Here is a 14463-nt window from a genome sequence, read left to right as displayed (position 1 = left end):
GAACCCGCGTCTTGAGATGAAACTATGAATGGACTGTTCTTGCGTAACGATCTGTTTTTCAATAGCGAGTTTTGTGCACTACTAGATGATCAGACGTGTTCCTATCTATATTACAAAAGCGTTAGCTTTTAGCGATGTCTGATCTGTGTTAATTCCAGATAACCTCTCTGGTCCTGTTGGTAGTGCTGCGGTTCTCAAAAGAGATTGGGCTCGATTTCAAGCTCGGGTCAGTTTAGGATTTTATATTTCCTAAATTGACTAACAAAGAGTATCGTCCAGCGAATAAGCATTTCAGTACGATGCCAGATCGAACAAACCAATAGTGTCCTAAGTGAGTCCACTTACATCTAAGACTGCATCATCATTACATAGCAGTCAAGGGCTAACTTGTCATAGACTAAAAAATAAACAAAAAGGTAGGACCTTTGATTCATAATATTACGAGTAGTTACCATAACCTTATCACTATACCCTTTCATCATAATGAAAAAACGCTAATCTTCGAATTGACTCGTCCTATTTATTTTCTTCGAATACTACACATAATATTAACGTAACTACGCAAGTAGAACCTTGAACTAATAATATGTATTCTGTGGTAGAACTACTTTATTCGTTACGCTATGGCGTATATACATTTACTTAATGAAAATCGCCCATATTCAGATCGTTAATTTACCAGTACCATTATAGTTTATTTATTATAATCCTTGTCATAAGTAGACTGTTATCTATTCAGTGCCCTTGTACAAGAATATAAAATTGATATCTGATATCGACAGTATGTTGTCCTACTTGAATATGCTAAGCAAACGAAACAAGTTCCTCAAGGAGATCTAGTGTTAAGAAGAAAAGCTAGTTAGTAAGGCGTGTACTATCAGCAGATCTGAGCTATGGCACCACGAGATGCGCGTTGCCTAGCAACGCGGCGGCGTCGGCCCGGCGAGCGCCGAGACGCTGGGGTGCCGACTGCCAGTGCTACTCTCGGCGCCGCGCGATGTCTACCGAACACCCTGTATAAAATCCTTTTTAATTAAACTTTGAAATACGTGTGTGCAGTTTTCTAAACATGTGCAGTGCTCAAAATGTGACTTAATTTTAATTTACGTGTAGAAGTGCATATAAGGGATGCGTTTGTATGGTGCAGCATAATAGCCAAGTATCGTAAAAGTAATTTCTAAATCTAATTAAAATTAAAATTAAAATTACGTACTCCTGTAAAGAAATTAACAGAAGCCGTAAAATTACATATCAATGTAAGGTGTGGTGTCTATCTATGTAATAGTTAATTAAAAATAGTTCAAAATCTCGAACGTTGGTTATGCAAATGTCGTACAATCTTATGATATCGTAGTGAGATAAACGAATACAAACTCTAGCGTTACTTTATTCGAGATAAGATAAAGGAACAACTTGATAAGTCTGCAATGTAATTGAATAAGTAATCAAGCATTTAAGAAAACAGGTAAATTAAATAAGAGTTAGGTTTCTAGAAGGAATGGTACCTAAGAAAAAAAAACACGTTAGTTTACAGTTATTATATGTTTACTCTTACATCTGTAGTCTGCGGACAATGCGCAAAATGAGAACCTGTGATTTTCTAACCTTCTACCTAATTTCTTTTATCTTTGTACTTCGTTTTGTACCTTACTAAAATAACCTACCGAAAAAAACATACTTTCGATATACTTTTAGATATCATTTACGGAGAGTCACGACATAGATCAAAGGATTTTTATGTAATACACGCAACTATAGTAACTATTATATTTCGAGTTTGTTTCATATAAAAGCATTAACTTAGGTTAATTATTTTTAATGTCATTCATAATTACATATACGGCGAGAAAATAAATAATAACACGAAGTAAAAGGCAATCTCTATTCAGCGCGTCAGGGCGTGAGCATTCATACGTCTAGAAAAAGTAAAGTAAACAAAAAAAGCTGTAATCAAAATAAAAGGGCGAAGATTGTCGGCAGTCGGTGACCGCTCACTCCTTATGTGACGGTCTCTTATTTAGATGGAGCTCACCCCCTGAGGTTATTCACCCCCTAACATTCGGCACGCGTTTGGAAGGTCAGGGTTATAGCGGGGTTAAAATTAACTTCTATTAATACGTGTGGTATTTATGACATCCCATTAAAACACTTCGTTTGTTTTTAAAGCATTGCTTTGCTGCTGGTGAAGCGCTTTTGTTTTACAGATTTTAAACAACCTAATTGTTTAATACCAAGGAGTTACAAAAACCGGAAAAATATCATAAAAAAAAATTGTAGGATAATAATCATGTGTAAAATATTACTGGAAATTTTTCAGTTTCAAGTACTTTCAATATTTTAAAATAGATAAAATTTACAAAACTTAAAAATATTGCGGAAAATTTAAAAAAATATTCGCTTGTGCCCCAAAGTTGTCATATGTGGTTACATCACTAGTCACTACGGACAATTTGTCAATGTGCAACGCAATCCATGTCACGTTTGGGATTCCGCAATGCAGGAGCGCATGCCCCCGGGGGCGCCAGGCCGCCGCCTGCATGCGTATGCTCTGTCTACAGCATCCACCGCTTTACAGCGCTGCCATTAGACCTCCTTTTTGTCCTTCACGTTCAAGCGCTTTAGCAGCGCTCAATTTACAACCGGTACAGTACACACTTATGAATATCCGGCTGTAAAGAGCTTTTGACTGCACCGCTATTGTTTTCATATGAAACGGTAGTGGAATACATTGTGTTCTTGCTCAAGGTGAAATTTCGCAAGTACGTATTAACAAATACCGTATGTGAGGAAAATAGAAAATAGCTATTAGGCCATGGCTGTTATATACAAATTGTTAAATACTTTCAACTATTACGTCTTCGAGGTAGTATCCCATCAGTTAATAAAGTAAATTTAAGCGTTATTAATGATAAATTATTTTGATGATCTTATCTTCCGGATTTTCTGTACTCGCCATTTAAGATAAGTAAGCGCGTTTTTTTTTTAGTTAGAATCTAGTTGTCATTTTTTTCTTAGCCGAATAATCCCAAACCATTTAAAATTTTAAAGAATAGTAAAGTTCTTTTCTTGGAGATGTAATATCACAATGATTATTTCTGCCATCATAGAACATCTTATGTTTATAGTTTAAATGGGTGTTGTCAGCAAAGCTAGTAGCACATTAGTATGAATCAGAACACCTCAAATTGAAAGGGAGAAACATTTCAGCTTATCCCGACTTCCTAGTATGCATGCCACATGACGCGATTCTCTATTACAGTCAAATTTTATGCATAACATCTGCAGGAATATTGTGTATGTTTAGATAAGTGCTAAGTTATATTCACCGTACCATGTGATCAGAATTTGCAAAACCAAATGCGCCTAAACGTAAAATGAATAGCGACGCAACAAACGTCGCGACGATGTTGCTAAACAATACCAAAGTAAAAGTGGGTGAAGTGAGGTGAGGATGAGGCCCAAAGTGCCGCCGAGTGGGCGCGAGGCGGAGGCCGCAAGGGCCCTCCACCGTCTAGCCTTCGCTCTGTGGCGCGCGGCCTTCTATCTGCAGCGAGGACCTCGACGCGTGGGGAGAGCTGGCAAACAGGATAAGAAGGCGATGGTGTGTGCTTATATTTGATTATAATAAACTTATTTGTAAGCTATTGCATAGCTTTTATCGCGGGCTTTGAGCGTGGCGAATCAAGAAATTCCGTAACGAAAATAAATCTAACACCCAAGCCGCGCATCAAGTCAACACATTTCGACGTTATCATATCGAGTCAACTGGACAAGTGGAAAAACTTATTAAAACAGAGTTCGATCCCAACTTACCGTAAAGACATTTTTTTTAAGTTTATTGGAATCCTTAAGAATCGATTTTTCATATATATAGTGAAAAAAAATTACGTTTTTTGTGCGCAACCTATTCTGCGCATCTTTCAGACGTGAGTATTGAGATTTGAGACGTACATAGTTTAAGCTGAGGGGCAACATATTTAGACAGTCGAAACAGTCCTCTCGCCAAGTGGGACGTCGATTCTCTTTCTACAATCGCTAACGCTTAGAAAACTAGAAAAATGTATGGGAATGACAGATCTTGATCACGTGACCTGTCAATAGCAAATGTCAGTTCCATATATTTTTCTAGTTTTCTAGGGGGGCAGTATCTTTACTCTGTATTCGATCTGAAAGTCCGTCGTAGCTAACACACACTTTTTTATTTATTTATTCTTTTACTTTTTATTATTTTCTGAATAAAAATAAAATACTGCATAAATAAAATAAATAAATAATTATTTGATTGCATAAGTTGATAAAAAATGTTATGTCGCTTTATCGCGGCAGTCCCGACTGATACACGTATTTTTTTTTAAATTATTACAGACAACATCTCCTGAGAATGCTGAAAATTATTTTGTTCGCGATTTCTCGCAAATAATACCAAAAATAAATCAATTAGTCACTGTTTACAAAGAACTTCCGTAAAAGTAACATTTCAATCATAATTTCATTCATAAAATTTCAATAGCTTCAGTTAATTTCATACTATGCCTCTACAAAGTATGACGGTCAGTTGCGAAAAGCGTTTCTGTTTTTCACTACTCGCTTCTGTTTTTCACTACTCGCTCGCTTGTGGATAGTCGAGTCTAATCCACTCTCATATGTGGTGTCCTAATTCCATATAATTAGAGAAAAATTGTGTGCATTTTAAGAATTTTGAGAATTAAATATCACGTGTCTCAAACGGTGCAGGAAAAACATCGTGAGGAAACCTGCACACCTGAGAATTTTCTTGATTCTCTACGTGTGTGAAGTCTGCAGCGCATCGGGCCAGCGTGGTGGACTATTAGCCTAACGCCTTTCATTCTGAGAGCTCAACAATGAGCGAGACTATGGGTTGTTAATCAAAGAAAATTTATATGAAAATTATTTTGTTAGCGTGGAATATATACAAATATTGTTATAGGTTTAAAGGTGTTTAAAGGGGAGAGACCTACCCTACATTAATGGTATACTAATTCGGATGAAAACTCATCGGTGGTCTGTTTTATCGCCGATGCTGATTCCGAATGTCGATGAAAATGTCAGCCTTTGATTGATGTGATCTAATGAGAAAAAAAGTATAAATGGGCGGCGCTAAGCTCGACTTGCCTAATTTGATTCACCAAATGATTAGATAAGAACGATTGGCTTATCCACTTCGTCGCGTATCGGATAAGCTACTCGTAATTGCTTTACAAAATGTACTTATCTATGAAGTTAGTGTTAGATACAATACAAGTTCGTAACAGGAGCCCGTAAAAAACTCAAAGCTCAAATTAAAAAAAAATATTGAATCTTCAGGTAGGTAGGTACTAATTGCTTACTTACCCACGGTATGAGAGCACGACCCAGAGAGAGAACTTAGCATAGATATATGAATTTTTCCTTACATGTTACCTAATATAAACCCTTCCACCGCGTCCGTCTATCGGTCTAATATCGAAAACTATTAAAATAATTGTATGCCGTCTATGGGGTTAGGATAGGATTTCCGATAAGTCCTGCTTTTTTTGTTGTTTATATTTCTCATATTGCCTACCTATTGTACCTAATAGGTACATAGTAAAGAAGTAGATAGACTTACATCAGAAATGAGGAGATCCGCAGAAGAACCAAAGTCGCCGACATAGCTCAACGAGTCGCGAAGCTGAAGTGGCAATGGGCAGGCACATAGCTCGAAGAGCCGATGGACGTTGGGGTTCCAAGGTACTGGAATGACGACCCCGCACTAGAAAGCGCAGTGTTGGTCGACACCCCACCAAGTGGACTGATGACATCAAGAGGAGTTGCAGGCGCTGGATGCAGGCGGCTCTGAGTCGTGATGCTTGGAAGTCCCTACAAAAGGCCTATGTCCTGCAGTAGACGTCCACCGGCTGATATGTTGATTATGGGACTTACACAATACCTTTAACTCGTAGATATATATAAATTCAAAATAAATAAAGTAGGTATATGTATAGTTATACCTACGTTTGTTTTATGTCATACAAGCTGAATTTACAATGTAGGGAGGTAATTTAACACTGGCGAGGCTTAGCTCTTCGCATTGCAAACGTATTGTGTAAGTCTATATTTACTTATACGTGCAGTATAACCTAACATACAATACCTCTCTATATACATTATACATATGTGGTCTCTGATGACTTTTCTAGCGCAGTTGGTACTGCTGTGGTTCTCAACAGAGAGGTCCCGGGTTTGATTCCCAGCACGGGTTGGTTTAGGATTTTTTATTTTCTACAGGAGAATGCCCACCAGCCAATTCAACTTCAGCCCCGGGAAGGTATACCCTCGTATAAAAGTATATGGAGATGATAGTATGTTGTATAAATACGGATCTGGTTAGTTAATTTGCTTAATAAAAGTATGTTTCTTGAAGAAAAAAAAAAAACGTTTTTTATCACTCTTCTAGGGCAAAATGTACCAAACCGGCGAAGTAACGTTTGAAACTATATTATTATTTTTTGTATTATTTTAGATTTTTTATGGTTGAATAAACTTGTACCCCTTTCAAGTTTACTTGAGAGACCCAAGACCACATAAGAGATATGACCTCTGCCTCAGTTTCCTGAGGGTGTGGGTTCGAATCCGGTCCGGGGCATGTACCTCCAACTTCTCAGTCGTGTGCATTTTAAGAAATTAAATATCACGTGTCTTAGACGGAGAAAATAATTTTCTTAATATTTTGCGTGTGTGATTTCTGCCAATCCTCATTGCGCCAGCGCGGTGGACTATTGGCCTAACCCCTCTTAGTCTGAGAGGAGACTCAAGCTCAGTAGTGAGCCGAATATGGGTTGATAATGATGATGATCATGACCACTTACCATCATAAGGGTCATCTATTTGCTCGTTACATATAGTTTGGGTCACTCTTTAGCTGAACTTCGTGTTTTATCAACTCAGCAATTTCTCAAAAGTTTTCTATACGTACAAGATGACTGCTATGTTTCTAAGTGTTTTTGTACGAAAGTCAACCTACTACAACCGTTCTGAGAATCAGTTGACGTCGGTCGGTGCGTTAAGTAATGATAATGCAGCCAACGTCAATTAGCACGGTAACCCTCAGTAAAAGCTGCAGTAATCACTTAGCCACGCCTCGCCTCAAGCGATCATTTATCAACCATATTGGACAAGACATTAAGATAACATCAACCTTCAACCACTTTGAAATGAAACTTCAAAAATATAACGTAGTATAGAAAATTAACGTCTCCGGGTCCTGCAATAAGCAGATTATTAAGAAATTATACCGCGGTCTGTAAATTAAATTAGGTCTTCCCCATTTCCTTTTACGATTCCTTCGTGGTCAATAAATTTTTAGTGGCTTCTACGCCGAAAATTTTATTGCACCCGCAGTTAGGGGAATTAATTATTTTGGCGTATGGGCAATTCTGGGTCCACCGTAATTCGGTACGCACGCCGCAAATTCAAACGATTGGCCAATGGGAATGATTCAATGCACATAAGTACATTTAGCTTTGATTTTAGGATTACGCTTATTTTGTAGACAGAATATATCTAAACTAGTAAAGTAGTGACTACTACTACACTAGTCGTCGTTATCAACCCATATTCGGCTCACTGCTGAGCTCGAGTCTCCTCTCAGAATGAGAGGGGTTAGGTCAATAGTCCACCACGCTGGCCCAATGCGGATTGGCAGACTTCACACACGCAGAGAATTAAGAAAATTCTCTGGTATGCAGGTTTCCTCACGATGTTTTTCTTCACCGTTTGAGACACGTAATATTTTTTTTTTAAATGCACACAACTGAAAAGTTGGAGGTGCATGCCCCGGACCGGATTCGGACCCACACCCTCCAGAATTGGAGGCAGAGGTCATATCCACTAGGATATCACGGCTCTTTTTACTACACTAGTAGCTTAGAGATATTGGTTGAGCTGAATGCTGATACAAAATTGAATAAAAGAATAATACACGAATACATCTTATGTTTTGTTTGTATTGTTTCAGACCCGAGCAGTCAGCGCCCCGGCAACATCTGCGACGCCTTCTTTCGCGAGAGAATATGTAAGTTTACAATAAATTATCTTCCATTTACGAGTACAATATATTTTATTTTACTTTTAACTTATTAGGATCAATCTGAAAGTTATATAACGAGTAGAAAATCTCAAGCATCGTTATCAGCGGACGCCCACTTCTTCCGCCCCTAGACCTCCTTAATCCGGCCCTGTCGCAGAATCCGTTCTTAGTGGACGTCCACTACCTACGAATTTACTCCCTGCCAAATTTTAACATTGTTCTTTAAGCAGTTTTCTAGAAATATCATGATGACCTTTCGAATTTATTAAGATTTTTGTGACTGTATCGGAAGCCTTAACTGCCTCAAATCACGGTCCTGAAATTCAGTCCGATCCTGATCATAGTTCGGGCTATGAAATAATGTGCTTATCTGCATCACAAGGTGACTAGTAAAGTCGGTGTTGTTATAGGGAGCACATGAAACCGTCCCAAGTCGTTATCATTAACATCAGATAGCGCCTAATCATTTCAGAGTTAAAGACTATCATTCTAAACTAAACCTTATAGGAGTTTAGCCTTTAGACTAATAAAATAATTTGTCCAATGAAATAATTTCTTTATAGATCTATTCTATTTCTGCGTGATCGAATCGGAAGAACCAAAGTCACTGACATAGCTCAACGAGTCGCGAAGCTGAAGTGGCAATGGGCAGGGCACATATTTCGAAGAGCCGATGGACGTTGGGGTCAAGTTTCTAGAATGGCGACCCCGCACTAGAAAGCGCAGTGTTGGTCGATCCCCCACCGAGTGGACTGACGACATCAAGCGAGTCGCAGGGTTTCGCTGGATGCATGCGGCTTAGGATTGTGATGTTTGGACGTCTCTACAAAAGGCCTTTGTCCTGCAGTGAACGTCCATCGACTGATATGATGCTGATGATGATGCTGAATAAAATAATTTTCTTTCTTTCTTTCATTATGAAATAGGCTGATGAGATTTAGTGTAGGTAATATAGTGATGAGATGTACTATACTCTGTATAATAAATTAGTAGTCTCAACATTTTAACTGGATTAGTTGTATGATAAAGTTATGAACGCAATGCAATTGCCCGCTCCCGCTGCCTGCGCCTACGCACTGTTTGTGTCACTTTCACAGAGTTATGTCGCGCCTACGTCTGTATTTGATCTCACATAAACACACTTGAGTTAATCATGCCCTTTCAGTTTACCGTTCTACATTTGAAACTTCTAATTCAAGCCCTTGTAAATTATTTTACTACCGCTTTAGTTACGGTTATTACCTATTGTAGTCTAGAAATCACAGTAAGGCTGCTTTTGTCACACTGACAATCGGCGCTGGCAGCGCGTAGCTAGTCAGCTTGAGCTGCTAGGCTATTCTGTAACGATATTTTTATAACTCGTAAGTGCGAGTTTCGAATTCACCTCTCTGTTTAACACAATACTATAGAATGAAAGATAAATAATACAATACTATAGAAAGATAGCGCTGAATTCTAAACTCGCACTTGCAAGTTATACAAAACATCGTTAGAGAATAGACGTGCAGATCACACTAAGACAGAGCGCCGTTCCCGGAGCATAAAACCGTAACTGCAAAATGCTCATTTTGCAGTTTATTGAGAAATAATATAATAGCGAACTTAAACTAATAACCTTACAAATCATGCCCACGTGGAATGGTGGCAAGAATACTGGCTGCGTTAAGTTAGAAGTTTATACATTTGGCGGTTATCGTCGTCAAGCAGCAGGACTTGGTTTGATATACCTACTTTTAGCATTCACGACGAAGATCTGGTCATTACAAACTATCGTTCTACAAAAAGAAGCAGACGTTATTGTTATTTTTTTTAGCGCTTTACAGAACATATCGTAAAAGATATGCTAAAACTATATCATCCACTATCCTTCGTACCTATTTAGTTAAACAACCCAGTCTGGGACATAAAAAATTAAAGTGCCAAGTTTTCTTCTAAACGTGATTTAAGATTTTGGTTGATGGTTATAGCGCAAGTTTCAAATAAAATTCATCCCACGCGATCTACTAAACGATGTTTTACTTTTACTGTCGATAGTCTGAGATTTATTTCAGCTATTCATTGGCTTTATACGTTGTACTTAAAAGGTCGTGTTTTCGTTCTACTACAGTTTGTTGAATTTAGTCCGATATTTAACAGTTTACTCCAGTTTAGGAAATTTAGTAACATCTTTGAAGGTCTCTTTCTTCTTACATGCACAGACTTACGATTATGTTCAGCTCTTCTTGTTTCATTGGGTATAGTTTTTACTGTTGGTATTATTACATTTTACTTTTCTGCTGAAAGCTGTGATAGCCCAGTGGATATGACGTCTGTCTCCGATTCCAAAGGGTGTGGGCTCGAATCCGGTCCGGGGCATGCACCTCCAAGTTTTCAGTTGTGTGCATTTTAAGAAATTAAATATCACGTGTCTCAAACGGTGAAGGAAAACATCGTGAGGAAACCTGCATACCAGAGAATTTTCTTAATTCTCTGCGTGTGTGAAGTCTGCAAATCCGCATTGGGCCAGCGTGGTGGATTATTGGCCTAACCCTTCTCATTCTGAGAGGAGACTCGACCTCAGCAGTGAGCCGAATATGAGTTGAAAACGAGTAGGTACTTTATAACATCAGTTCTCAGCCTGGACAAAGTATGACGTCTACGCCAATATTCGCAGGCAACACAAACTACACAGCGTCTTCGCCGGCGAAGACGAGGTCTCCGACATCTTGACGAGGTCACCCGAGCTTTTTAACTCACAATCTCGGGGGCGCCCGGGCTGATACACTCATGGCCAAAACACACTTCCCGAACGGCCTTCTAAGCAGAGGTCCGAGTCTCAGAGGAGACACCCTTATATTGGGACTTGAGATGTGGTAAGATGGGGCCTATGAAGATGTTAAACTGTCTGTGCTATTTCCAGGGTGGAGTCCGATCAGTGAGTTACCCCGGGCCGGGCGGCGCAGGCTCGCGACTGGACCTGTGCTACGTGGCGGAGCGTATGCTGGCGCTGCATCTGCCTGATAGAGACGCGCATGCGGAAGCTCAGGCGGCTCATATGCTGAACAACAAACATGGAGAACATTACATGGTCAGTATTAATATGTTATGCTTGGAGTTTCTGTGTGACCGAATAAGAAATGAGGAGATCCGCAGACGAACCAAAGTCACTTACATAGCTCAGCTAGTCGCGACGCTGTAGTGGCAATGGCCAGGCCACTGATCGTTCATTGATTGATTAAGTCAATTAATCAATCAATCAATCAATTTATTTATTTACAGATACATGCATTATATATATACAGGTGGTCGGTAGATGTAGATGGTTAATGTATCTTGCCATCTTGTAGTTCGAAGAGCCGATGGACGTTGGGGTCCCAAGCTGGAATGGCGAGTCCGCACTGGCGCGGTGTTGGTCGATCAGTAGGTGAACTGAGGACATAAAGCGGGTTGCAGGGAGCTGCTGGATGCTGGCGGCTCGAAACCGTCTTTGGTATGCAAGAGGCCTATGTCCAGCTGTGGATTTCGACATTTACCAGTTTTTTAAATCAAAGACAAGATAGGGTCGTGCTAGACTTCAACAATAATGCGGTTGTCTCCAATATAGAATATTAACTCAATAATCACAACCCATATTTTTAGTGGTTTTAATTTTAGGAAGGTACTTATACTTCATCATAGACCGACTGAAATTGATGATTGAACAAGACGCTTGTATACATAAAACGTTTATTACAGAGGTTTCATTATGTTTATAAAGAATTGGATTGTGTAGAACTTCTGGATGTGTAGATAAAGAAATTCATGATCATGACCATGACCCCAAGTCCCAAATTAGTAAAATCCATGGCACAGCTTATTCACCAAAAACTTCGCGTGTTTCTTTTAACTCTAGTGAATCTTGTTTGTTCATTCTAGGTGTTCGAAGTGAGCGCGGGTGACGGAAGCAATGATGGGCATGCTGCAAGAAACGTGTTCGGACGCGCCAGATCTTTGGGCTGGCCCGGAGATCTGGCCCCGCCGCTCGAGCGACTCTGTGCCGCCTGCAAACACATCGAGAGTTGGCTCGCAGCTCATCCGAAGAACGTCGCCATACTATTAGCCTGGTAAGTGCAGTGACTAACTTAATGATTACAATTAGTCATGCCTTAGGACAAAGCATAGCTTGTCTTCTGCCTTGTTGATCCAGTAGATACCGAAGCCATATAGGCTATAGTACGCGCGTTAACAACTGAGTCTTAGGGCCATAAATCATTTCTCTATATCTATCTCGCTTGCACTTATGGGTCTTATGGAGCCGTCTAGTGAAGGGTGTAACAATGAAAGACATATTATCGATAAGTAAAGTTTATTATCGTATCTTGTTCACAAAATTAAAAAAATTAACAATATTTGATTTAATATAATACATATTTCATATTATATAATTATTAACTAAATAAAATTAATCTTCATCTGAGTCTTCATCATCAGAATCTTCGTCTTCTGCCAAATTTATTATAAGCGGCGCGTGATCTCTAATTAGAGCTTTTTGTAAATCTTTGTTTTGAAGTTCTTCGGCATGCCTAACACATTTGGCCCAGTCTTCTCGTGTGACATTTTCTATGGCTCGGTGGAGGTGATTTTCGACATCTGCTATCTTGAAGGTATTATTATTCTTCGCAACTTCTCCCTTTACTTGTGCCCAAATTAATTCTATTGGGTTATATTGACAGTGATATGGAGGGAGCCTTATTACTTCATGACCTCGTTCATTTGCCAGATGGTCTAAAGCGTAGACCTTCTGCGGGTTACTGGCTTTTACTTTTCTTATTAATTCTTCAATAATTTCGTTGCTGGAATATGGAATCTTTTTCTTTGTCAACCATTCTTGAATTTCAGCTTTCCTCGTGTTTCTTGTGGGTATCTTTTCCAACTGTATCGAATGATAGCTTGCGTTATCGACAATTATAACTGAGGGCTCTTCAAGTAGATTCAGGAATTCGGAAAACCATGCCATATATGTTTCGCCATCCATTTCTGTGTGGTAATCAGCATCCTTTGATTTCACCGCTTTAAATATTAGCTTCGCATCTGGAACGAAGCCAGTCCTTGCAGAACCCGCATGGCAAACTATTAATCTTTGGCCTTTTCCCACAGGCTGATTCTTGAAACCTCCTTCATCGTTGCTTCCAAGCCACATCCTCTTTCTTGCATGGTTTTGATTAATCCATGTTTCGTCTAGATAGAAACGTGGTCGCTGATCGTTAGTTCTTCTAAGTAAATCCAATTTCCTTAAAAAGTCCATTCTAGCACAAACAATATCAGTTCTTTCCATTAAATATTTACGTCCTTCGCTATTTTTCTTATACTGGAACCCAACCTCCTTCAGTAGTATTCTCATTGAAGTGTTGCCGCATTTAAAATCGGGTAATTGTTCACGGAATTTTTCTAAAATTTTCGCCACGGATGGATACTCTCCATTCTCATAAAATGAAGCTACAGTTCGCTTCAACACACTTTTATCAAAATCGTCAATATTAGTGACGGTTTGTGGTTTCTTAAAATTTGTTCTTGGTATACAGGTACTGCCTGATTGTGATACTTCCGTCTTGATTCGGTCCACTGTCGCTCTGCTCACACCACAAACAAATGCGGCCATTTCACGTGGTTTGTTGAAATTTAGAGAAGCCACTTTATTCGGATCACTTTTCAATTCATTGAGAAACAGGAATACGTTGTGAATCAGTGTTCGAGCTTGAGGGCTAATATCGCCATGTAATTTCTTCAGATCAACGTTAGAAAATAAAGTATCCATAGTGCGCAACGAGTAACACATGAATGTATTTATTTAATTGCAGTAAACACATTTATAGCAAAAAAAATACGCAATGCAATTACATTAGAAACCGACCAATCAGAATCGTCCAAATCATTATTGACTCATCATTAGCACGTGCGCAGGTAGCCGTTTATCGATAATTAGGGTGCGCAGGTAGGCGCGCTGCACATTCCTATCTTTTTTGACTTTTATGACCGGACGACTCAGATGATAACGCGCATACTATAACTAAGGGTTCATTTACGCGAGCAGCACGTTGCCAACAACAGAGGCAACTGCTACCGACGACACTGCAGTCGCCAAAACGCCGTTGACTGCCGCCTAAACACGACTGCAGTCGTCGCTCGTCGTCGTCGGATCCTAACCTTAACTCAGACTTACTCAGCCTAACTATAGAGTTAGTCTATGTGGCTTCAAATCATGAGGTCTCTAGGTCGGGTCATATAAAACTTACCTATAGAACTTTTCTTTCTTATAAGAAATTTTTCAAGTAAATTCTCGGCCCAGATTTGGAAAGTTGGTGGTATTACATTCCCACACCTCAGAGAGCACGTTAAGCCGTCAATCCCGGTCATCATCAATACATAGTGGCCGTGTG

General features: G+C 39.3%; 1 protein-coding gene across 7 annotated transcripts in view; it reads left to right on the top strand.

Moving 5' to 3' along the window:
* LOC112044096 (tensin-1) overlaps positions 1 to 14463 on the top strand; it is a 193199-nt gene that overhangs the window by 137214 nt on the left and 41522 nt on the right. For 6 of the 7 annotated variants that reach the window (XM_052890502.1, XM_052890498.1, XM_052890509.1 and 3 more), the window contains 3 exons: positions 7997 to 8053; positions 10968 to 11135; positions 11963 to 12150. In XM_052890502.1, coding sequence (XP_052746462.1) covers positions 7997 to 8053; positions 10968 to 11135; positions 11963 to 12150 — 413 coding nt within the window. Of the gene's footprint in view, positions 1 to 3436; positions 3602 to 7996; positions 8054 to 10967; positions 11136 to 11962; positions 12151 to 14463 lie in introns of those variants that run through there. The other variant, XM_024079838.2, reaches the window with a different exon arrangement.

Source organism: Bicyclus anynana, chromosome 3, assembly GCF_947172395.1.
Source record: "Bicyclus anynana chromosome 3, ilBicAnyn1.1, whole genome shotgun sequence".
Taxonomy (NCBI): domain Eukaryota; kingdom Metazoa; phylum Arthropoda; class Insecta; order Lepidoptera; family Nymphalidae; genus Bicyclus; species Bicyclus anynana.
Note: the sequence above shows the minus strand (reverse complement) of the source record. Positions and strands in the feature narration are given on the sequence as shown.